A 23,010-nucleotide genomic window follows, 5' to 3' on the forward strand; every position below is an offset into this window, starting at 1 on the left:
TCTACAAAATGGAGTTTGGTTACACGTTTGAGAAATGTGGTACCTGATTATTCCTAACTCAAGAATGTCTTCATCTTGATCAGTATAAAGTATTTCCAGCCAATGATACATTTTCCTTTCTTTTAGGAAGTAGAACAGCCATCATGATAGAAGACAAAGGACCTAGAGTGACAGACTACTTCGTTGTGGCAGGTCTCACTGATACATCCACTCTTTTGGATCAAGAAATAAATCGTACAGATACTAACTCGATTGGTCCTAAAGCTCCAATCACAGACATTGCTGTTATTATCAAATCAGCTGGGGAAACTGTACCTGAAGGCTACACCTGTGTGGAAGCCACTCCATCAGCACTCCAAGCAAACTTGAATTATGGAAGTCTGAAGAGCCCAGAGCTTTTCCTGTGCTACAGGAGAGGGAGAGATAAGCCGCCCCTTACAGATATTGGGTATGATCACTTTCTCTAGCTATGGCAAAGGGAATTACATTTATTTAAAGGTTAAAAAAGGTACATAATAGAAATTTGAAGTTTCTGATAGTTTTATTATTTTTTATTTTAAGATTAAGTTTAAAGATTTAAAAGTCTTCCCTCCCTTCCTCCCTCTTGCTCTGTCCAGCCCATAGGTTTTTTTCATTCTTTTTTCCTCATTACAGATGGTTGTGAGCTACCCTATGGTTTCTGGATTTGAACTCATGACCTCTGGGAGAGGAGTCAGTGCTCTTAACTGCTGAGACATCTCACCAGCCCTATACATCTTATTTAGAGATAAAACATGAGGAGTTATGATAATAGGCATTGTGTGTTTAAGAGAGGATATTTGTTGAATGATGAATGACTATAAACATGAACATCTTTAGGGAAGGGCATTCCTTTTTAAAATACGTATTTGGAAGCTAAGTGGTGACTCATATCTGTATCCAAGCACTTGGGAGGTGGAAGCAGGAAGGTTAAAACATTGAGGTCATCCTTGTCTGTATACCAGGTTCAAGACCAACCTAGGCTACATGAGATCCCATCTCAAATATTGGAGTTGGGGGAAGTCTTTTCTTCTCCCTCCCTGGAGATGGGCCTGCTTTGTTTAACATACAAGCTTCTGGGTTCAATTCCCAGCCAGCACTGCTTATAAAAACAGCAGCTGGACAGTAACGGTGCACTCAGCACTCCCAGCACTCAGAAGGCAGAGGCAGGTGGATCTCTGAGCTCCAGGCCAGCATGGTCTACACAATGAGCTCCAGGCCAGCGTAGTCTACACAACGAGCTCCAGGCCAGCGTAGTCTACACAATGAGCTCCAGGACAGCTAAGGCTGTGTTGAAAAACCAAACCAACCAGCCAATAAAACCAAAAATGTTTTTTCAGTAGCTATTGTGGGAGGCTGAGAGATGGCTCGGTAGTTAAGAACACTGGCTGCCTTTTTGGAGGACCTGGGTTCAATTCCCATAACTCATATTGCAGCTCACAACTGCCTGTAAATCCACAGGATCTGACACCCTCATATAGACATAAATAAAATAAATCATTAGAAAAATATCAGTAGTTGTAGTTTTTTTTTGTTTTTTTTTTTTGTTTGTTTTGTTTTGAGACAGGGTTTCTCTGTGTAGCCTTGGCTGTCCTGGAACTCAGTTTGTAGACCAGGCTGGCCTTGAACTCAGAAATCCGCCTGCCTCTGCCTCCCGAGTGCTGGGATTAAAGGCGTGTGCCACCACGCCCGGCTTGTAGTTTGTTAATTGTCCATTAAGATTTCTTTTTTTGTAACTGCTGCAAAGACTTAATTTCAAAAATTTGTGTTGATATTTTTCTTTGAAAATGATATTACTTTTATAATCCCCTGATGATTTACTATGTGTGGATATTATATTGAAGTGTCATGTTTATTATAATTACTTCTATAAAAACTGATTGTAGAACCCGTTGGTTATAGAGGTTCTGACCTGTGATCTTGGCAGGATCAGTATTCAAGGCTGTTTGGGTATGTATCTAGTTTGATAGTTACTTGAAAGCCTGTCTTAGAGCTAAACCTACTCTCAACACACACACACACACACACACACACACACACACACACACACACACACACAAGAATTGTGGTTTTGACCATTTGCATGTCTTTTTTGAATGTCTGTGTGCATTCTTCTCCTACTTTAAAAAACAGGGACATTTCATTTTAAGCATTTTTTAAAAATAGTACTTACTTGGTTTCTAGAGACATCGTCTAACTGCACAGCTCAGTCTAGAGCTTTCAGTCTTGCTTTGCTGACCTGAGTCCTGGCAAAAACCAGTTTAGTTGAAAATATTTTTATCTTGACACAGAAACTACAAGGGCAACAGAGTTCTCATATTTCCTTCACCAAGCTTTGTGCCTTCTTATTAATTTATATATTTTAAAATTTTTTACTTATTTTTAAAAGTATTTATTGTTTACTTTATGTGTGAGGGTGTTTTGTATTATGTATGTCTCTGTGCCACATGGGAATCCAACCTGAGTCTCCTAGTAGAGCAGGTGTGCTCTTAACTACTGAGCTATCTCTCCATCCCAGCTTGACTTAATGTTTTTGAGACAGGGTCTCACTATGTAGCTCTGTCTCACCTCGAACTCATACATACATTATGTAGAGATCTATTTGCCTCTTCCCCCTGAGTTCTGGGAGGAAAGGTACATACCACCACACCTGGCCCTCTTTATTTTCCTGAGGCAGTCTAATTATACATGGTGTGCTAACATGTCCTGTTGTGTGTACATTTAAAAAATTTATTATTTTATGTTACTTACAGATTTTTTTCACATTTTGTATCTTTTTTTTTTTTACTTTTTAAAATTACTTTGTTCATGTACAAATGCATGTGTGTGGGGGGTATATCTGGAGTTCATCCTACAGGAGTTATTTCTCTGTTTTCACCATGTGGGTCTCAGTGATCAGAGCTAAGGTTGGCTTGGCAGTAAGTGCCCTTACCTACTGAGCCAGAGAGGGTTGGGTGATTTTGTTTGTTTGTTTGTTTGTTTGTTTGGATACAGGATTTTACTTTGTAGACCAGGCTGAACTGGAGTTCCCCGTGTATCCAAGGCAGGCCTTGGACTTTGTTAGTCTTGTGCCTCAATTGGGATGCTTGGCACATTTTACTTATTTGATTGGGTTTTGTTGTTGTTTACTTTCTTTCCCTGTCTGGCCTGGAACTTGTATAAACCAGGCGGGCCTTGAAGTAATGGTGATCCTCGTGTCTCTGCCTCCCTAGTAAGTGGAGTTCGTTCTGTCTAAGGATTTTTGAAGATAAAAGTGTGACAAGAATTAGGAGGCATGTTTTTCTAAAACCACCTGAATACTCTGTAGAATTTGAAGAGCCTGACCCGAAGATGTCTGTAGTATTCCCGTTCCTTCCTTATGTGTCTTGTCATGAAAAGTTGAATAGCTCAATCCAATTTTTACTTCTTAAATCATGTTTAAGCCTTTAAAAAATAATCCAGAGAAGTATAATTTCTAAAATAATAATTTTAGTTATGGTTGAAGTTTGGAGAGCATCAGAGATGGCTAAAATTTTGTGCTCATTTCAAGAAGAAAACAGCATTAACTTAAAACCTTTCTCTCCCTCCCCTCCCTGTCATACAGCGTGCTATATGAAGGGAAAGAAAGGCTTATGCCAGGATGTGAAGTGATCCAAGCCACGCCGTACGGCCGCTGTGCCAATGTCAACAATAGTTCAACTACTTCTCAAAGAATCTTTATCACCTATCGAAGGGCTCCCCCAGTGCGGTCCCAGAATTCCTTGGCCGTCACTGATATCTGTGTTATTATAACCAGTAAAGGAGAAACCCCTCCGCATACTTTCTGCAAAGTGGATAAAAATTTAAACTGTGGCATGGTAAGAACAAAGTTGTTTCCTTTTCAAGGTTTTGTTTGGAAATAAGCCAAAAAAGTTTAATACTGGGTCCATAGCATATTTTCATATTTTTATGATTCTTGTTTATATTTTTATGTCTCCATTTTTACATTTAAAAGAACTTGTGGAGCTGGGCATTAAACCAGGGTCTTGGGCATACTAGACTAGCTCCCTTATTATGGAGTGTTATCTGTGTCTTTCTAATATGCAGAAATCATGATTTTTAATATTCTGATGACACAGAAAAAGTATAATTTTAGCTTGAGATTTTATGTATGTGTGTATTTTAATATTTTGTGTTGTGTCAATATAGAGCTTTATTAACTTTTGGTTTTCAGTAGTAGCTTTAAGAAGAGTTCAGATAGATTGACTGGAGAGTAAGAACTCTCCCTCACATTGTGCTTTTACTTTGTGGCAGAGCTATTAAAATTCAGACATGACTATAATCCCAGCACGGAGGTGTGGGCAGAAGAGTCAGGAGTTCAAAGCCAACCTTGGCAGAATAGAGCATTCCTTAGCCAGTCTGGGCTACAAAAGTCAGACCTGCTTCAAATAAGCACACAGAGTTGTGAAGGAGGAAATTGGGCATATTCATTTGAGTTATAGTTTTATAAAACTAACGCTTATGTTGGGTTAGATTTACTGTGAAGATAGATGATCATGCATACATCCATAGCTGTTAGTGGAGGAGATAACCTCATAACCTCCTAGGGAATTCAGGCTTTCCTATTTTGGGCTTTAGTATCTGTCCTTCTTTGTGTGGCTTTCTTTCAAGCACTAGTAGGCTCTGAATGATTACAAAACTATAAGCTTTTTAAAAAGTTACCCCACCCTACCCCCATGTGTGTGCATGTTGCTTTGCATATGTGCACACATGGAGGACAGGAGATCACTTTTGGGATGAGTTTCTATTTCTAGCATGTGGCTCCCAGAGATTGAACTCAGGGTGTGAGGCTTCAGTGAGCACCTTTGTCCACTGAGCCTCATCCACGGGCCTCATCAACTTCTAAACTTTTTGAAACTGTCTTTTAAAAAAACAACAAAACCAAAAACCCAACTTTTTTCTTTCCAGTTAGTGTTGTCAACCCCCTATTTATGTTATTCTATGTAGTCTGTTTGGTAAATAGTGTGTTTATTTATTTATTTTGGGGTGCTGGAATTGAATTCTACCCTTATAAATGTAGGTTTTAGTTTAAGAATATTTATTATTGTTATTGTTGTTGTTGAGTCAGAGTCTCATGCATGCCATCCCAGACTGGTCTGGAAATGGCTATATAGGTAAAGACTTTGAACTCCCAGTCTCCATAGTCTCCACCTTCCCAGTGCTAAGATAACAAGTATGTACCACCAAGCCCAATTTTATGTGGCACTGAGGGATCAAACTCAGGGTCTCACACATACTAGGCAGGCATTTATAAATAACTAAGACACCTAGCTCTTCCCTGCCACCCCCACCCCACATCCCAACACTTACACAGGGTTTCTCTGTGTGGCCCTGGCTAACCTGGAACTTGCTCTGTAGACCAGAATGGCTTCAAAACTTACAGGTATCCTCTTGCCTCTGTCATTAGAGTGCTGGGATTAAAGGTGTGCACCACCATTGCTCTTTTTGTTTGTTTTTAAAGACAGGATCTTTGTATTTTATAACCCAGGGTGGCCTCAAATTCAATACCCTCTGCTTTCTCATCCTGAATGCTGGGATTACTGGCAGATATTACCCCTCCTGGCTCACTAAGAGTTGTAAATGATTTGTGTGGATAAATATCAAAATCTCTAAGTGACATTAAAGATCATCAGTTCTGCCCTTTCACTTTTGGTTAGGTTTTTGAAAACTTATTTATCTTTTTACAGTGGGGTTCCAACGTGTTTCTGTGTTACAAGAAGTCTGTGCCTGCTTCAAATGCAATAGCATATAAGGCTGGTAAGTGAACTGAAGATCTGTCCCAGTTGAACAAACCTGAATGCTTATTACATTGGGCTGGCTAGAAGAGATAAAATATGTTCCGTTATATACTTTGTAGAATTGATTTATTTATTAGTTACAATTTTAGCATGTAAAAGCTGAAGTTTTCATGTTATATGATGTTAGATTTACTAATACCACCCTCTATATGTTGTTAAATTTAAACTTCTGTCCGGGCAAGCATTTGAGGCATAAGCCTCCAAGCTTTTGGTCTACACTAATAGATTTAATAATTCAGTGGGAATTGCTTACTCTTTGTCTTTGTATTTGGCAATCATAAAGGTGTCAAACTGCGTCTTTACTTCTTACATTTCCTTCTCTTATCTTTGTGTGTCTGATTTGAAAGCACATGTTACTTGCCATGAAAGGTGGACTTGCTTCCTTTCTCTCTTGTTGCAAAGAATCAGCTATATGGAGGAGAGGAGGGCCTGAGAAACTTTTCTGCCATGAAGTTTTTGGGAAATCTATCGCCACATTCTAACTGAACACTAAAGTGTCAAGGGCTGTAAAGATTTAAGTGTGACTTCTTCATCCCACTGGTATGGTGGGATAAAACCTGAAAATACAGGTATGCTCCAGTTGTAAATAGCACATACTGGAATGCTTCTTTGTGAAAAGAAGCAATGTCAATTACTTTTGCTTGTGCAGCTTTTGAGATGAAATTTTATTTTAGGAACAAACATTAGGCAAATTCATATCTGAAAACTCTTGTCCTCATAACATCATTTATACTAAGGAATTAAACCATTTACCTTATATAAAACAAAAGCAACAATTAATAGGAAATTCAGGATCACTTTAGAATATGATATTATTGTGTCTATAATACACAATTACCTTGAAGTCTTTCCTTTGAAAGGGAGATGGTACCAATAGACAGTGCTCAAACCTAAAATATTTACAGAAAGGGTGCAAAAGTATTTAGAATCTGGATTTTACACAGAGAATACAGTTTTAGAGACTGAACTTCCAAGTTTTTAGCTGTATGTTGGTGACATTAGAGGCCAATGAATGGTGTGCAGCTCCTTTGTCTGCGAGGGCTCTCAGTGCTGCTTGCTACCTGCCCTCCTTCCTGGGAGTCGCATACTTATGTGAATGCCTTTTACGTGTAGCTTTCAGCACTGTCTTACATTTAAGAAATAACATTTATCTCTTCTTTGAATTTTCCTGAAGATTAACTGAAGTAATTAGTAAATTTGCCTTTATATTTCTTATCATTTTTTACAAGGTATTAACACGTTTCAGTTAAAAAAAATATGTTGATTGTTTATCAGATTGGCTGAATTCTTTATTAGTATCTTTTTTTTTTTTTTTCTTTTTTTTTTTTTTTTTGGTTTTTTGAGATAGGGTTTCTCCATCTAATGGAACCCTGGCTATCCTGGAATATTTTACATTTTATGTTGTCGTTATAAGTTCAAGGATGACATATAAAGGATAGATTGGCTTATCTTAATTTCTATTATAGAAAAATTAATTTAAAAATTGCATACAAATATTTCTAAGAAATTTTGATATTACAGTGTGTTATTAAATATGTATCATGAATAATTTATATAAAAGTGATTTAAAAAAAAATGTTATCCTTTCTTTGAAAGGTTTGATTTTTCGATATCCGGAAGAAGACTATGAGTCTTTTCCGCTCTCACCATCTGTGCCTCTCTTCTGCCTTCCTATGGGAGCCACTATTGAATGCTGGGATCCTCAAATCAAATACCCACTTCCTGTTTTCTCAACATTTGTCCTGACAGGGTCTTCAGCTGAAAAGGTATATTTTGTGTCTTATTGATTAAACCTGTTTTGTCCATATTTTAATGTTGTAAAGTGGTTCGTATTTGCTTTATTTGAATGTTAGGATTATTTGGATAAAAGATATTACTATAATTCCCATTGTAAAAGTAAAAAATAACCAGTCCTAAAGTATGTACAACACAGTGAACTTCTACACAGATAGAATTAGCAGACTTTGGGTCAGGTTGATTTTAGTATATGACTTTTAAAATTTATTTGCAAGCTTTTTTAAAATAATAAAGTTTATACAGTTTTTGAAAGTGACATGAAAACTGTGATTGGGTGGCAGGTTCAGAGAGATCTGTGAGTTCAAGGCCAGTCTGATCTACATAGTGAGTTCCAGGATAACCAGAGGTATATAGAGAGATCCTGTCTCAAAACAAACAAACAAACAAACAAACAAACAAAATTAATAGAAGAAAACAGAAGACTAGAAATTAGGAATATGCTCTTTAACATTAAAAAATAAATTCAATTAAAATTCACTGACTTTGATTTTGTTTTCTTGAGATAGTGTCTCACAGTGTAGCTTATGTATATGAGTACACTGTAGCTGTACTGATGGTTGTGAGCCATCATGTGGTTGCTGGGATTTGAACTCAGGACCTTCAAAAGAGCAGTCAGTATTCTTAACATATCAATACCCAAAGGGAGAATTAAAAAAGGAAGGTAGACTTTCTAAAATGTAGCACTGAAAAGGGTAGAACATAAAATTCAAAAATATATAACAGATATGACTGGCATGGTGGTACATACCTTTAATTCCAGCACTTGGGAAACAGGTGGATCTCTGAGTTTGAGGCCAGTCAGGTCTACATAGAAATTCTCTTCTAGCAGGGGACAGTGGGACCCTGTCTTAAACAAACAAAAAAGCAGATAACAAAAATAAAACACATAGAGTTAAAAGGTTCAATAAATGAATTCCAAAAGAGTAGACTAGCAAAGACTACATTTGTAGTGCCGAGCACTTTCTTGGGTACTGGGAATCTGAGCTCAGTTTCTCGTGCTTGTGTGGCAAGCGCTTCATTCACTCAGCCATCCTCCCAGTGTCTGTTCACTTTTAAAAATAGTGGCTTATGTTGTCTGTCTAGATAGAGATGTTACCTAGTCATCTGGACATAGGAATTGATTTCTGGGACAAGGTCAGACAAAAGTAAAGATTGGTTTTCTGTTAGTGAGATGGTTGTAGTTCAAACCATTAGAATTAGCTGAAAAATGGCAATATTTAAATGATGAGCAGAATTGGATCTACTGTGGGAAAGAAAGAAGTTAGCAGAATAAAGATGTGGTTACTCTCATAGCAGAGAAGTAAGGATTTTGAAGCTAGGACTGTGAGTTTTAGTTTTGTTTTAGAGAGGAGAAGGAGGTGAAGCACTGAAAGTATGTTTGCTAGGTGATGAGAATCGTCGTAGTGGGTGGAGGTGAGAATAGTTACCTAACATAGAGCACGGCTGTTAGCCTGCTGTGGTGCTTTACTGGGCGGCTGAGGAACAACAGATAGTTCAGGCCTTATAGGGACCTATAACTTCAGATAACTAGAGAAAAAGGGAGAATAAAGAATTTAGATGTAACTGACAACCAGGTAGGGATTAGACCATGTGAAAATCAGCTGTAACTCAGTGATCTAGAGCTTGCTGTGTGCAGCCTTGAGTTGTATTACCATCACCAGACAATATGAACTAACCAGTACCGCCAGAGCTGTGTCTCTAGCTGCGTATGTAGCAGAGGATGACCTTGTCGGCCATCAATGGGAGGAGAAGCCCTTGGTCTTGCGAAGATCATATGTCCCAGTACAGGGGAATGCCAGGGCCAGGAAGTGGGAGTGGGTGGGTTGGGAGCAGGGTGGGGAAAGGTATAGGGGATTTTCGGAGAGAGGAAATTAGGAAAGGGGATAACATTTGAAATGTAAATGAAGAAAATATCTAATAAAACAAAATGTGAGATTTCAGAAAAAAATAAAAAGAAACTTCAAAACCCACTCCCAGTGCTGCATTTCTTTCAACAAGACCACACCTCCCAATCCTTCTCCTTGATGACTAAGCATTCAAATCTATGAGCCTATAGGGCTGTTCTTATTCAAACTACCACACAGAATTAGATAAACATTTCTCCAAAGAGACATAAATGAGCAGTAAGCTTGTTAAGGGATGCCCCGCTTCCTGTAATTTGGAGATGGGAAGTTAGGGTAAAGTAGCATCTCACAGCTTTAGTTGGCTGTTGTAACAGCAAAACATCAGAAAGTCAGCATTCCTGAGAATATTACTAGAAAGTGGAACCCTTGAACCCTGCTTGTATGAACAGCAGATTGGCAGCTCTTTCAAAAGGAAAACGGAATTAATTACTTGATGAAGTTCTCTTCTGAAGACTGTTCCCAGAGAACCTGGCACTCACTGAACCTAGGGACTCAGAAAGAACCTGGATGCCAGTATTCTTACAGTATTATCACAGTGCAAGTGTCCACTGAAGGGTGAAAGCAAAGTGGAATTTTGTTTATGTATTCTATAGAATATTACTCAGTCTTAAAAAGATAAAATTCAACTACATGCTTTAACATGAATGAACTTTGAAAACATGCTAAGAAAAGTAAGCAAGACACAAAAAGAATAAACACTGCTTGTAACTATAGTAGGTACCATTAGAATAGGCAATTTTATTGAGACAGAAAGAATAGAAACTACTAATAATTTTAATTAGGAGTGGGATAATTGAGAAGTTACTGTTTAAGGGGTACAGAGCTTCTCCTTAGTGATTTTTAAAAAAAGTTTTTGAAAGTGGATAACAGTGATGGTTACACACTATTGTGAAGATTAATGCCACTGAGTTGTATACTAAGTGACAGAAACAGGCGAATCTCTTGTGAGTTTCAGACAAGCCAGGGTTATGTTTTGGGGTTTTTTTTGGTTGTTTTTTTTTTTGGTTTTTCGAGACAGGGTTTCTCTGTGTAGCCCTGGCTATCCTGGAACTCACTTTGTAGACAAGGCTGGCCTTGAATTCAGAAATCCACCTGCCAGGGGGCTGGAGAGATGGCTCAGAGGTTAAGAGCACTGACTGCTCTTTCAGAGGTCCTGAGTTCAATTCCCAGCAACCACATAGAGATAGTGGTTCAGAACCATCTGTAATGGGATCTAATGCCCTCTTCTGGTGTGTCTGAAGACAGCTACAGTGTACTCATCATATATATAAAATAAATAGATAAAATCTTTAAAAAAAAAAATAAGAAGTCCACCTGCCTCTGCCTCCCTAGTGCTGGGATTAAAGGCATGTGCCACCATGCCCGGCTCAGGGTTATGTATCTTAAGAGAAAAATAAAATTAATGTTGGTAGAAGAGGTGGCTCAGTGGTTAATTTCTTGTCATGCAAGTCTGAGGACCCACGTTTGAATCCATAGACCCACATAAAGTCAGATATAGTAGTACATATAGTAACCTCAGTGGTAACTCCAGTGGCAAGATGGGATGCAGGAATAGGAGAGTCCCAGAAGCTTGCTAGGCTACTTAGCTGGGCATATATAATGGCAAACAGTAGAGACCCTGTGTCACGGTGCAAAGTGCCACGGCACATGTACCTTCACATGTTGGTACACTGAAAAAAAATTGACACATATGACCAACGTATATTTCTGTATAGTCAGTGTTCTGGAAAACAGCATACAAGCAAGTACAAGTTGAGTGAGGTCCTTAGCATACTCTAGATGTTGGGTAAAAATACATGGAGTGGTTAAAAGTGAGAACAAATCAAAAGAAGGTTGCCTTTTAAAAAAAATGTATGTGTGAGTGTAGGAATACATGTGTTGTGTCTGCCTGTAGAGGTCGGAGGGCAACTTTTAGGAGTCAGTTCTCTCCTATTATGGAAGTTGGCAGTTTGGACTCAGTGTCAGACTTACAAGGTTAAATGTGCCTGCTAAGCTACCCCACCTGCATAAAAGGTTGCCCTTTCCTCTTTTTCTATTCTGTTCTTTCCTATTCTGTTCTGCTCTTTTCTGGTCTTCCCTTCTCTTTCTTTCTTATTGTAGATAATGTATGCTTAAAATATTTAATCACACTGTGTGGGATGATCTAGATGGATTTGCATCAAAATCTGGTTGAGTTTTGGTTGAGAAATTTCATTTTATTTATCTATTTGGTATGTAGTCCCAGAAAATACTTGTTTAAAAAAGAGCATTGGGTATGAATATCTTCTGATAGAGTGGTTGCCTAAGATGCTTGGGGCTTGGGGTTTAATATCCAGCATGAAATATAAAAAGGGAAAAATGTAGAGAAAAAGATGAATTTTCAAAAACAATTTCAAATCTTACAACAGTTCTTTGACTGTAGGTATATGGAGCTGCCATCCAGTTTTATGAACCTTACTCTCAAGAACGTCTAACAGAGAAACAACTTACACAGCTGGGCCTATTGACCCTCGTGGAGAAAAGAGTGGTCTCCAAACCCATCAATTCAAACAAGTGCATTTGTTTGCTTTCACACTGGCCTTTTTTTGAAGCTTTTAAGAATTTTCTTATGTTTATCTACAAAGTTTCTGTGTCTGGACCACATCCTCTTCCCATTGAAAAGTATGTATAATGAGGAGGGGTCATGGCTCTGTATGTATAATTTCTATGTATGTATAATGAGGAGGAGTCATGGCTATGGAATCAAGTGTGCAATGCTCATTTCATTGTTTGTTTAACTTAGCAGCCGAGTTGAAAGGATAGGAGAGTCAAAGTCACCTTATTTTAGCTCATTCCCTTCTTCATCTGAATAGCTTATTCCCTTCTCCACCTGAATTGTTGAAATTAGGAACTTGTCTTAAGAATTCTGGTGAGGAATTAACTTGCATATGTGTGTGGGTTTTTCCTATTCATTCTTTAGAAATCAAGACAACGAATATACACATGTACTTTGTGTAAGTGGCCAATACAAGATCTAGGTATAATGAGTGTTCATCTCTAAACTAATGGGGAAATTAGAAAGGTAAATTAACTGATTTTAAATGTGTCATTTTTGCATGAGGCAGAATGTTTCATTCTCTTTGTCATGAAAATGTTTTATAAGGAAGGAAAATAGATGTGGAGCTATAAGGGCTGTGGGTGTTTTGTTTTGTTTTGTTTTGTTTTCAGACAGAGTTCTCTTTGTAGCCCAGACTAGCTGCAAACTCCTAGGCCTCTTGGTTTCTGAGTTCAGAGACTTTATAGGTATGCATTGGTCATTTATTTTTGAGGCCAAGAGGGATGGTTCAGGTAAGAGTACTTGTTCTTGCAGAAGACTTGGGTTGGATTTCCAGCACCCTCACGTCAGCTCACAAGTTACTCAACTCTAGTTCTAGAATATCTAATATACTCTTCTGACCTCCACATGTCATGTACAGACATACATGTAAATAAAACATTCAGACACCTAGAATTAGTGAATGAAATAAATGAATAAATAAAAACTTACTGCATACATGCTTTTATATTGTACACATGTGTATATACCACTAAGGCACACACATAGAGGTCAGAAGATAACTGAGTATCAGAGTTCTCTCCTTCTACCATGTGGGCTCTGGGAGAATCAAACTCAGGTTGTCAGGCTTGGTAGCAGACACTTCTACCCACTGAGCCATCTCTCCAGCTCATGTTTTTTGTTTATTTTTGTATCTAATAAAGACTTTAGTAACAAACCAAGAAAGGTTAAGAACTTTGTGTAAACTCATCAAAAAATCAAAATTTAGTGTAAAAACAGGATTTCTACTTTTTTCCCAGAATGCAAGGTAGTGGCTTTTATGGTTTTACATTTAATTTTTGGTTGTCAGATTAATTACATTGAGGAGAAATTTAACATTGGTGATAGTAAGCACGCTTATGGGCAATTGAGATTCTATGGTTTCTATAATAGACTCAGAGATCAATGACATGATCATTGTTCTTCTCTTAAGGTAAACAATACATCCTGTCTCTCCCAAGAGCATAGATCTCTGGAGAAACTTGAAAAACATTGTTTGTAAGTAGAGAAATAGCATTTAGGTGTTCAAAGTTCAAGTAGTAAATCTAGAATTAAATTTCTTTTTTTTTTTAAGATTTATTTATTTATTCTTTGTGAGTACACTGTAGCCATACAGATGGTTGTGAGTCTTCATGTGGTTGTTGGGAATTGAATTTTTAGGATCTAGTTGGCTCCGCTTGCTCCGGTCAACTCTGTTTGCTCAGTCCCTGCTTGCTCTGGCCCAAAGATTTATTTATTATTATACATAAGTACACTGTAGCTGACTTCAGACACACTAGAAGAGGGCATCAGATTTCATTATGGGTGGTTGTGAGCCACCATGTGGTTGCTGGGATTTGAACTCAGGACCTTTGGAAGAACAGTCAGTGTTCTTACCTACTGAGCCGTCTCACCAGCACTAGGATTAAATTTCTTATTTATACTTCCTTATATTGGCATTGATAAGCAGGGCTATAAAAATAACTCTTGTTTGTTTTTATTTTTCAAGACAGGATTTCTCTGTGTATCCCTGGCTGGCCTTGAACTCAGAGATCTGCCTACCTTTGCCTTCTGAGTGCTGGGATTAAAGGCATATATCTCTACTGCCTGGCAAAAGTAGCTTTTTAAAAAAAGATTATTTTTATTTGTGTGTGTTCATGTTCGTATGTATGTCTACCACAAGTATATGATTACCCATGGAGGCCAGAAGAGGGGCGAGGAGCCCCTGGAGCTAGAGTTTCAGGTTATTGTGAGCCATATGAACTTAACTCAAGCTCACTGCAAGAGTCTAGTCAGTCTTAGCTGCTTCTGCATTTTATACAGCGACTTTTATATTATTGTTTTCCTGATGAAAATAATGGTTTTCGTTTGTTTTATTAGACAAGGTCTCACTCTGTAGTGCAGGCTGCCTAGAACTCTCTAGGATGCCCAGGCTAGATTTCAACTTGAGTAATCCTCCTGCCTCAACCTTTTTAAGTACCAGAATTACAAGAATCTACCAGTTTACTTTGCAAAGGTTTATTCTTTAGCCCAGTTTTAAATAGATTTTTTTATTGAAATGATATATAGTGGAATGAAAGGCTTGCTAAGATCTGAGATACATTTAAGAAAAGTAACTATGGTATTCATTTTACAATCTTTTCTAGGCACATTTCACATTTTATGCAAAATATCCCTTTTCCTTCACCACAAAGACCAAGAATCCTCATCCAGGTAATGAAAAGGGAGTCTATTCATGTCAGTTTGTGCTAAGTTCTTTGAGTGTGAGATGAAGCAGTATGTGTGTTTGAAGTTCTGACTATTCTTTATTGAACATTTTTTTCCTAGTCGGTTTTTAGACCTCAGGTGAATAGAACTAGAGTAAATACTACCTATGAGTCATGGTATTGTTTTTATTGGTTCATGTGTGCCCTTTCCATAGCTAAATTTAATAATTAAACCCATAACATAAAATTACGTGATAGTTATGTCCTTAGTTTCTGAGTAACTGATAGTATTTAGTATTTCAATATTTAAATGCTGAGTATTTAAAGTTTATTTGGAAGGAGGGAAATTAATACAGCTTTTAACAGTACTTTCAGACTGTACTAAAGAACCTGCTTCTTTCTTAGGCCTAGGTAGGTGCACAACTTGTGACATTTATTTACTACCTAGAATCAGTACAGACAAGATTTCAAAGACTTATTGCTTAGCTATAGGAATGAGATCGGGTTGTTATGAAAGTTGTGAAATATTTAGCTTTCTGTTTATTTATTGTCTCTTCCTGAATCATAGCAGATTATAACTGACACTGAGTAGCTTTATAGTCTAATGAGACAATCTATTTAATCTTTCTTCTACGAGATTGTCTATACTTTATAGCGGGGCTAAGTCAGACACTGTTGGTCTTAAATATATTTCAGTTCAGCAAGTATTAATTTGTATTACACAATTAATAAATGCTTAACTAAGTTTTTTGAATGAATAAATGTGAGGCTCTTATAAAAATTATTCCAAAATTTTAAATAACTGCATTTAACCTCCTAATTGGGTCAAAATTCAGTCATCAACTTAAGAAGAGCTGATTAAAAAAAAAACTCTTGAGTATTTACAATTATCATTTACATCTCAGTGTATTTAAAATTACATACCTTTCTGCATATTAAGCAATTTTTTGTTTATCTCTAGATCAAAATATTGAGACTCTAAAATTGCTTTGGCTAATTTGTCTTTTTGTTTGTTTAAGCTATCAGTCCATGATGCATTTATATTATCACAGCCAGTGTCCACACCTTTACCATTAAGGTAATGATGGTTTGCTTGTTTGTTTGTTTGTTTGTTTGTCTATGGCTAGATCCCAGGACAATATATATGTTGGGCCTTAGGAGCCACACCCTCATCCCATTTTATTATATTTAAAATGCTATTTTTATTTGCTTGGAACAAAATGCTCTAAAATATTTTACTGAGCTAAGCATAGTGGGACAAGCGTGTAATCGAAGAATCTTGGAAGACTGAGACAGAATAATTGCAAGTTTAAGGCCAGCATGGGTAACTTAATGAGATCTGTCTTAAAATAAAGAACTATGGGTACATGTAGTAGCACTTGTTCAGCTTACACAAGCCCTGAGTTCAATCTCAAAAAGAAAAAGGGTCAGAATACTTTGGGGGCAGGATGACACTAGGTAAGATAGGGTGTCACTTAGTATTGCCATCCTTGATACCTGAGTGGGTGGTGTGGCTAATTTAGTATGGAGGCACTTTGAGACAGTTGCAAGGCTGGGGAAATGATTCAGTAGGTGAAGTGTTTGTCCTGCAAGTTTGAGGATCTGAATTTTGGTCCACAGAACCCATGTATGTAGAAAGCATGTATGGGTTGTACATGCCTGTCATCCCAACAGTGGGCAGACAGGAAACAAAGACAAATGCGCCCTAGAAATCACTGGTGAGCCAGATAGCTCACTTGGTTAAGTTCTAGGTCAAGGATAGACTCTAAAACAAAAGATGACAGGTGCCAAAGACCAACACCTAAAGCTGTCTTCTGACCATCACATGCATGTCCACATATTTCATGCACAGACATTCTACAAAATCCATAATTATAAGATGTAATACAGGAAATACTTCTTTCTCACCTCTCCTTTCCATATTCAGTTTGTAAGTCATTGTTCATGGTGAGCGGATGTTCACCTCCTATATACCCCTTTTCTGCTTTTCATCTGTATCACTAATCCAGCTACTCTTTGGACTGTTTTGTTAGTAGTCTCTTGATTGATCCTTTTACTCTTAGGCCTTCAGTTTTTTATCTACCTGCAGCCAGTGCATCCTCTTATGAATATGAGTTTAATTGAGTCATTTCTCTTAACCATAATCTCTTGTTATTTTCACATGCTCCTTTATTTTGGATTTCTTGGATTATGCCATTAGTGTCTCCTGCTTCGGAGTTCTTACATAATGCTGTCTCCCAGCCCCATTACACTCCTACCTCTGTTCCTTTGAACTCAGCTCAAATTTGAGCTTCAGAAAATCATTCTTTTGAACCACACCATATACTACCTCATTAAATTAGTTGCATTTTGCTAAGTTATGAACTGAAATTAACATTAGATTCCTAACCTGCTTATGTTTTAGTAAAGTAGTTCCCAATCCTTTGTTTCTCTGCTCTCCAGTGGCGCCAACTTTAGCTCCTTGCTGATGAATCTGGGTCCTGAGAACTGCGCGACATTGCTGCTGCTGGTTTTGCTCGAGAGTAAGATTCTGCTGCACTCTCTGAGGCCAGCGGTACTAACTGGGGTAGCCGAAGCTGTCGTTGCTGTAAGTACAGCTTTTCTTTTAGAACAGAATTACTACTAAAGGATTTTGTACTTTTCTTTAAAGAAGGCAACTTTACAAATTCCAGCCCAGTCAGTTTGATATGAATGTAATTTGAGTGTATGAAGAAAACAAATGTTTGAGGGGAAAAAAATGTCAGTTTCTAATTTTTCATGTTTTAGTGTTCTCCTGAGAGTAAATACTCATTACATAACAGTAAAACTTGTAAGTGGAGCCTGGCAGTCTCTACCTGTAGTCTTAATGTTTCCTCAGGTGACACAAACAGGGGTCTTGTCATCCTAATAGAGGACCCTGGAGACACTAAAGTAATGAATCCCCCAAAGTCCAAATTGGAAGCTGTTGCTTTATTGAGATTACTCACAGATGAGTATAGATGAGCAATTACACAGAGGAGCAGCGGCAACCCGGATGTAGCTGCATCATGGGAGCGCTCCCTCTAGCCTCAATGACTTGTGGATGCTGGAACCCTAGCGATCTGTGGGACTTGTAGGCATCTCAGTAGGTCAGAGTCTTTTCCAGACACTGAAATGGTGCGAGTGTTTACTGTTCTTATGACCTAGCAGAGGGCCTTATGCGTCTGAGTCAAGTTTCCCAGGCTCCTGTAGTTTAATATCCTAAGTCTCTGCTTTTTCAAGAAGGGAATGTTTCAATCTGTAGAAAGTTACTACACAGTATCATAGCACTTAGGAGGCTGAGGCAGAAATGTGTGTGTGTGTGTGTGTGTGTGTGTGTGTGTGTGTGTGTCTTGTCTCAAAAAAATATAAAAAAGAAATAAACCAAAACACTAGTGAAATTCTAGTTGATTTTATTTTGTTATGCAAATTTATTACATGGTTATTTTCTAACTTTAACTTAACCACTGTCTCTCGTTATATATATGGCTTTATTGTGAATAGGATAATATAAAAATGCGCTCTTGGGTAAATCACAAATGAAGTCGAATTGTATTTAAAACACTATAATGCCCTTTTACTGCACTTAGAAATCAGATCATAATGAAGTTTTTGTTGCTATGTGTAACTGTATGCACATGTGTGTGTGTGCACACACATATACACACACGTACTTCTGTGTGTGCACATGCCTCTGCATTCATGAACTACCAGGCTTGCTCTGTGGGTGCTGGGTTCTGAACCTCAGCTTTCATGATTCTGCAGCAAGTGTTCTCTAACTACTAAGTGATCTCTTTAGCCTTTGTTTATTTTGCTATCTACTTAATGTGTGTGTGTGTGTGTGTGTGTGTGTGTGTGTGTGTGTGTGTGTGCCTGTTTGTCTGCTTGGATACATGAGTGCAGGTGCCTGTGGAGGCCAGAAGAGAGCATTGGATGTCCTGGATTTACAAGTGGTTGTGAGCCATTAGATATGGGTTCCTGGAACCAAATTCAGGTCTTGTTCAAGAGCAATACTCACTCTTAAATGCCAGGCCATCTCTCCCATCCCTGGTTTTGTTTTGTTTTTTTTAAAGACAGGCTCACATTCAGCTAAAGTTGACCTGGAACTTATTTATCAGGTTGGTGGTGTGAACTTTCACAGTTCTCCTGCCTTAACTGCCTGTGTTGGGATTAGAGGTGGAAGCTGCCATGCCTAGTCACCCTGCTTCCTTGGTGTAGAATACTTTTGTTCATGTTTCAGGTAGTTGTCTCTTTATAGTGAGGCTCACATTGCATGCACTAGTGCATCCTGCTCTGGACTCTGTTTATGGGTCTTTTTCCTCCATAGTATTATTCACTTTCTAATAAAATATATACTTTTTATATCTTGTGTTTATTGTATGCCTCTTCCTGTCATACTAGTTGTCAACAGACCAGGCAAGTCTGGCCTGCCAGTTCACGTCTGCCAGAAGTGTACAACTAATAGTTTTATTGGAACATATGCTACTTATTGACTTATTACTTGTTACTGTTTTCATGTACAGAAGCAAAATTAAGTAGTTGTTACAAAGGCTTTGAGGCCTAAATTACTCTTCTTTTTACGGAAAAAAAGACTAAAATTCTAGACTTTGAAGCTAGGAGGCATAGGTCTGTTTTTATTGGTACTGTAATCTCATTGTCTAAGAGTGCTTAGCACTTAATAAATGCTTGTGTATCTCTTTGTACATAATTCTTGAAGACAGAAATGCCAGTCTTGAATAACGATCTGTAATGGCTAGCAGAAGTGGTGCTATAGTATTTCTTTGGGGTTGCTGATGATGAGTAAGGGTGAAAATTGAACCAGACCTTAGAGCAATAGGTCATCCCTGATTACAGTTGTGGCGATTGATATTGAGCATTCAGGTCCAGAGGCAGGTCAGTGTCTACATAGTTGAGTGTGATGCCACCTACACTATGTAATACTCCTCATATAAAAGTCTGTTTTTTGAATGAGGCTTTGTAGTCACTGCAGTACAATTGGTTGGGAAGGTAACTGTATATGAACCAAAACAATATTTTAGTCTTTTTTTTCTCTTAGATTTATTTGTTTTATGTGTTTATGTCTGTGTATATATGGGCTACTGCCCATGGAGGCCAGAGGAGCGTATCAGATCTAGAGCTGGAGTTACAGAAGGTTGTGAGCCACTCAGTGTGAATTCTAGGAATTGAACCCAGGTCCCCTGGAAGAGTAGCCAGTGCTCTTAACCACTGAGCCATCTCTTCAGCCTCTTAGTGTATTTTTTTCAACCTATTAGAAAGTGTTCTTACAAATAGAAACAAAACCAAAACCAACCAACAAACAAAAACCTAAGTACACATACACTTAAGATGACAACTTGTAAATTAAAACTTCCCCATTAAATTTTGTGTGTGTGTGTATGTTTGTGCATGTTTATGTGTGGTGTGTGTGTGTGTGTCTGTGTGTGTCTGTATGTGTGTGCATGCTAGAGACAAACTTCTGATGTCATTCTTCTCTGGTGCATTACACTTTTTTTGAGACAGATTCTCTCACTGGCTATGTTGAATTTGCATGGCTAGCTAGCAAACCAAAGAGATCTGCCTGCATCTGCTTCCCCATTGCTGGGATTTTAAGAGCTCACTATGCCTGGCTTTTTGTTTATTTGTTTGAGAGTCTCAGAGAATGTTTAATATCAACTATATTTTGAAGAGGTCAAGCTTCACTGAAGTTGAATTATTTTAAATGTTTATTTGAAGTGTAGAAAATGTTTTAAGTGATGTTTTAATTATTATATTTTATTTTTTAGTGTGGTACTTGGGATAGAACCCCAGGTTCCTAAACCATGCTATACCCAGCCGCAGTCTCACACTAGTTTGTTTCTCCCACTGCCCACAGGCCTTCTGTGCACTTAGATTTTGGTCAGAGATCATAAGTGGATAAAATGCCCAAGTTTATAAAAATGTAGGTTTGTTTTATTACTTGGTGGGGGGCAGTTTCATCTTTTTGCTTTGATTCTCCATAAAGTATGCATGAGATTTGTGTAGAAGAATTAACCTGCAAAGAGCTGTTAGTGTGCCGTGATCATCAGTATTCTTGAAAATTTTAACCCAATAGTATTTGTAGTCATTTAACTTTGGAATGAAACTTAAAGTTGAAAAAAATAGATTTCATTGCTTTTCAGTGGTCCCTTTCAGTAGTAGTTAATTGTATAGTTGTCATTGCAAATTCAAATTTGGTTAATTTTTAAAAAACTTTTCCCCTAGATGATCTTTCCATTTCAGTGGCAGTGCCCATATATCCCCCTCTGTCCTCTTTCATTGGCTGGAGTGCTTAGTGCGCCTTTACCATTTATAGTTGGAGTGGACTCAAGGTACTTTGATCTTCATGACCCACCACAAGATGTTGTCTGCATTGACTTGGATACGAACACATTATATGTGTAAGTGATTCATTTTCTATTATCTCCCGTGTGTAGTTTCCACCATATGTAATTAAACCATTTACACGCATTTAGAAATAAGTTGGGTTGGCAGGAAATGTATAGATAAAGAAATTGAAGGTACTACTGGTATTGGTGGTGCATGTCTTTAATCATGGCACTAGGGAGGCAGAAGCAGGCTGATCTCTGTGTTCCAGGACAGCCAGGGTTGCTTAGAAAAACTCCATCAAAAAGAAAGGGTGCGGGGGTGGCCTGGGAGTGTAGCTCAGTTGATAGAGGGCTTGCTTAGCATTCTTGAAGCCCTGGGTTCCAGTTCCAGTACTGAATAGATGCTTTAGTGGCATATACACTTGGGATACAAAGGTGGCAGGATCAGAAATTCATAGACCTTCTACATAGTAACTTTGGAGCCAGCCTATACTACATGAGACCCTCTCTCTTCAGGCCCTTGTGGTCACTACAGGGTAATTGTTTGGGAAGACACCTGTAGGTGAACTGACAGAATAATTGTATGAAAGGAAGCAAACATTGCTTAGAAAGTAATACTGAAGCTAGTGTGGTAGCTTCCGCTCGTAAAGCCAGTACTTGGAAGGCTATGAATGAGAGGTCATCCTGGGCTACATTGTGAGATCCAGGTCAGCTTTAGCTACAGAGTGAGACATTGCCTCAAACAACCCCACAAAAACTTAAAATTAAAATAATACTGAAGTCGACGCACTGTATTTGAAACTGTATAGCTACAATGGCTCGTTATTATGTATATCTAGATTTATAGATAACTTGGAAGTAATGAGTCACTTCATGAATTCAGTTAGCACCGTCCCCCCTTCCTCCCTCATTTCCTACATTTCTTTCCTTGTTCTCCTGGGAATTGAACCCAGGATCTGCTGTGAGTTAAGCCTGATCTCTACCACTCAGCCTCATAGCCAGCTCTGAAATTTTTGTTTGTGAGAGTCTCATATATCCCAGACTGGCCCCGAGTTTGAGCTTAGCTGTGGTAGCCAAGGATGATCTTGAACTGATCTTCCTGCCTCTCCCAAGTGCTGGCGTTACAGGTATGTATCATACCCCACCTCCAACATCCTTCCTTTTATGGCAGGAAAAACAAGTGTTTTATAGTGGATGGTTCCCCTTGGATTAGACAGACTGTGACATGTGAATGCATGCCAGTTCCTAGTCATTTGGTACATTATCATTGTCATTTTGTAGAGAAGAAATTTGAGTAACAGACATTCAAAGTGATTATTTCTCAAAGTCAGATAGATAGTAAATGTTAGAGCCAGATTCCAAACTGATGATAATTCATATAGGGATGACAGTGTTCGTTGGGGATTTATTTATTTATTTATTATATAAGTACACTGTAGCTATCTTCAGACACACCAGATGAGGGCATCAGATTTCATTTCAGATGGTTGTGAGCCACCATGTGGTTGCTGGGATTTGAACTCATGACCTCTGGAAGAGCAGTCAGTGCTCTTAACTGCTGAGCCATCTCTCCAGCCCCTCGTTGGGGATTTAAAAGGTAGCACTAAAATAGATACTGTGTAATTACATCAAGTGAGATTACTTGATCAGAGTTAAATGCTACATGCCATCGATTTAAACACATGAAAGTTTCATATTAATTTGACATCTTATTTACTTAATTATAAGAAAAAATCTTACTCTCTGTTCTTGGTTGGCCTGAAACTTGTTATAGACCAGGCTGTCCTTTAACTTGAGGTGATCTTCTTGCCTTTGCTCCCTAAGTCGTAGTTATGTGCAGTCATGCTCAACTAGTGTGAGTCTTAAAAGTACCTAGAACATGGCAGTATGACAGCC

General features: G+C 38.1%; 1 protein-coding gene across 5 annotated transcripts in view; it reads left to right on the forward strand.

The window, feature by feature from the left end:
* Window positions 1-23,010, forward strand: part of Dennd4c (DENN/MADD domain containing 4C) — a 102,086-nt gene that overhangs the window by 25,594 nt on the left and 53,482 nt on the right. For 4 of the 5 annotated variants that reach the window (XR_390327.4, XM_006538022.3, NM_184088.1 and 1 more), the window contains exons 2-10: window positions 127-448; window positions 3,602-3,854; window positions 5,724-5,793; window positions 7,431-7,600; window positions 11,937-12,175; window positions 14,714-14,780; window positions 15,793-15,851; window positions 17,216-17,360; window positions 21,011-21,186. Coding sequence is in view for 4 of the 5 variants with exons in the window: in XM_006538022.3 (XP_006538085.1) it covers window positions 144-448; window positions 3,602-3,854; window positions 5,724-5,793; window positions 7,431-7,600; window positions 11,937-12,175; window positions 14,714-14,780; window positions 15,793-15,851; window positions 17,216-17,360; window positions 21,011-21,186 (1,484 nt within the window). In the remaining variant the exon portion in view is untranslated. Of the gene's footprint in view, window positions 1-126; window positions 449-3,601; window positions 3,855-5,723; window positions 5,794-6,181; window positions 6,404-7,430; window positions 7,601-11,936; window positions 12,176-14,713; window positions 14,781-15,792; window positions 15,852-17,215; window positions 17,361-21,010; window positions 21,187-23,010 lie in introns of those variants that run through there. The other variant, XM_006538024.4, reaches the window with a different exon arrangement.

This window comes from Mus musculus, chromosome 4, assembly GCF_000001635.26.
Source record: "Mus musculus strain C57BL/6J chromosome 4, GRCm38.p6 C57BL/6J".
Classification (NCBI taxonomy): Eukaryota; Metazoa; Chordata; class Mammalia; order Rodentia; family Muridae; genus Mus; species Mus musculus.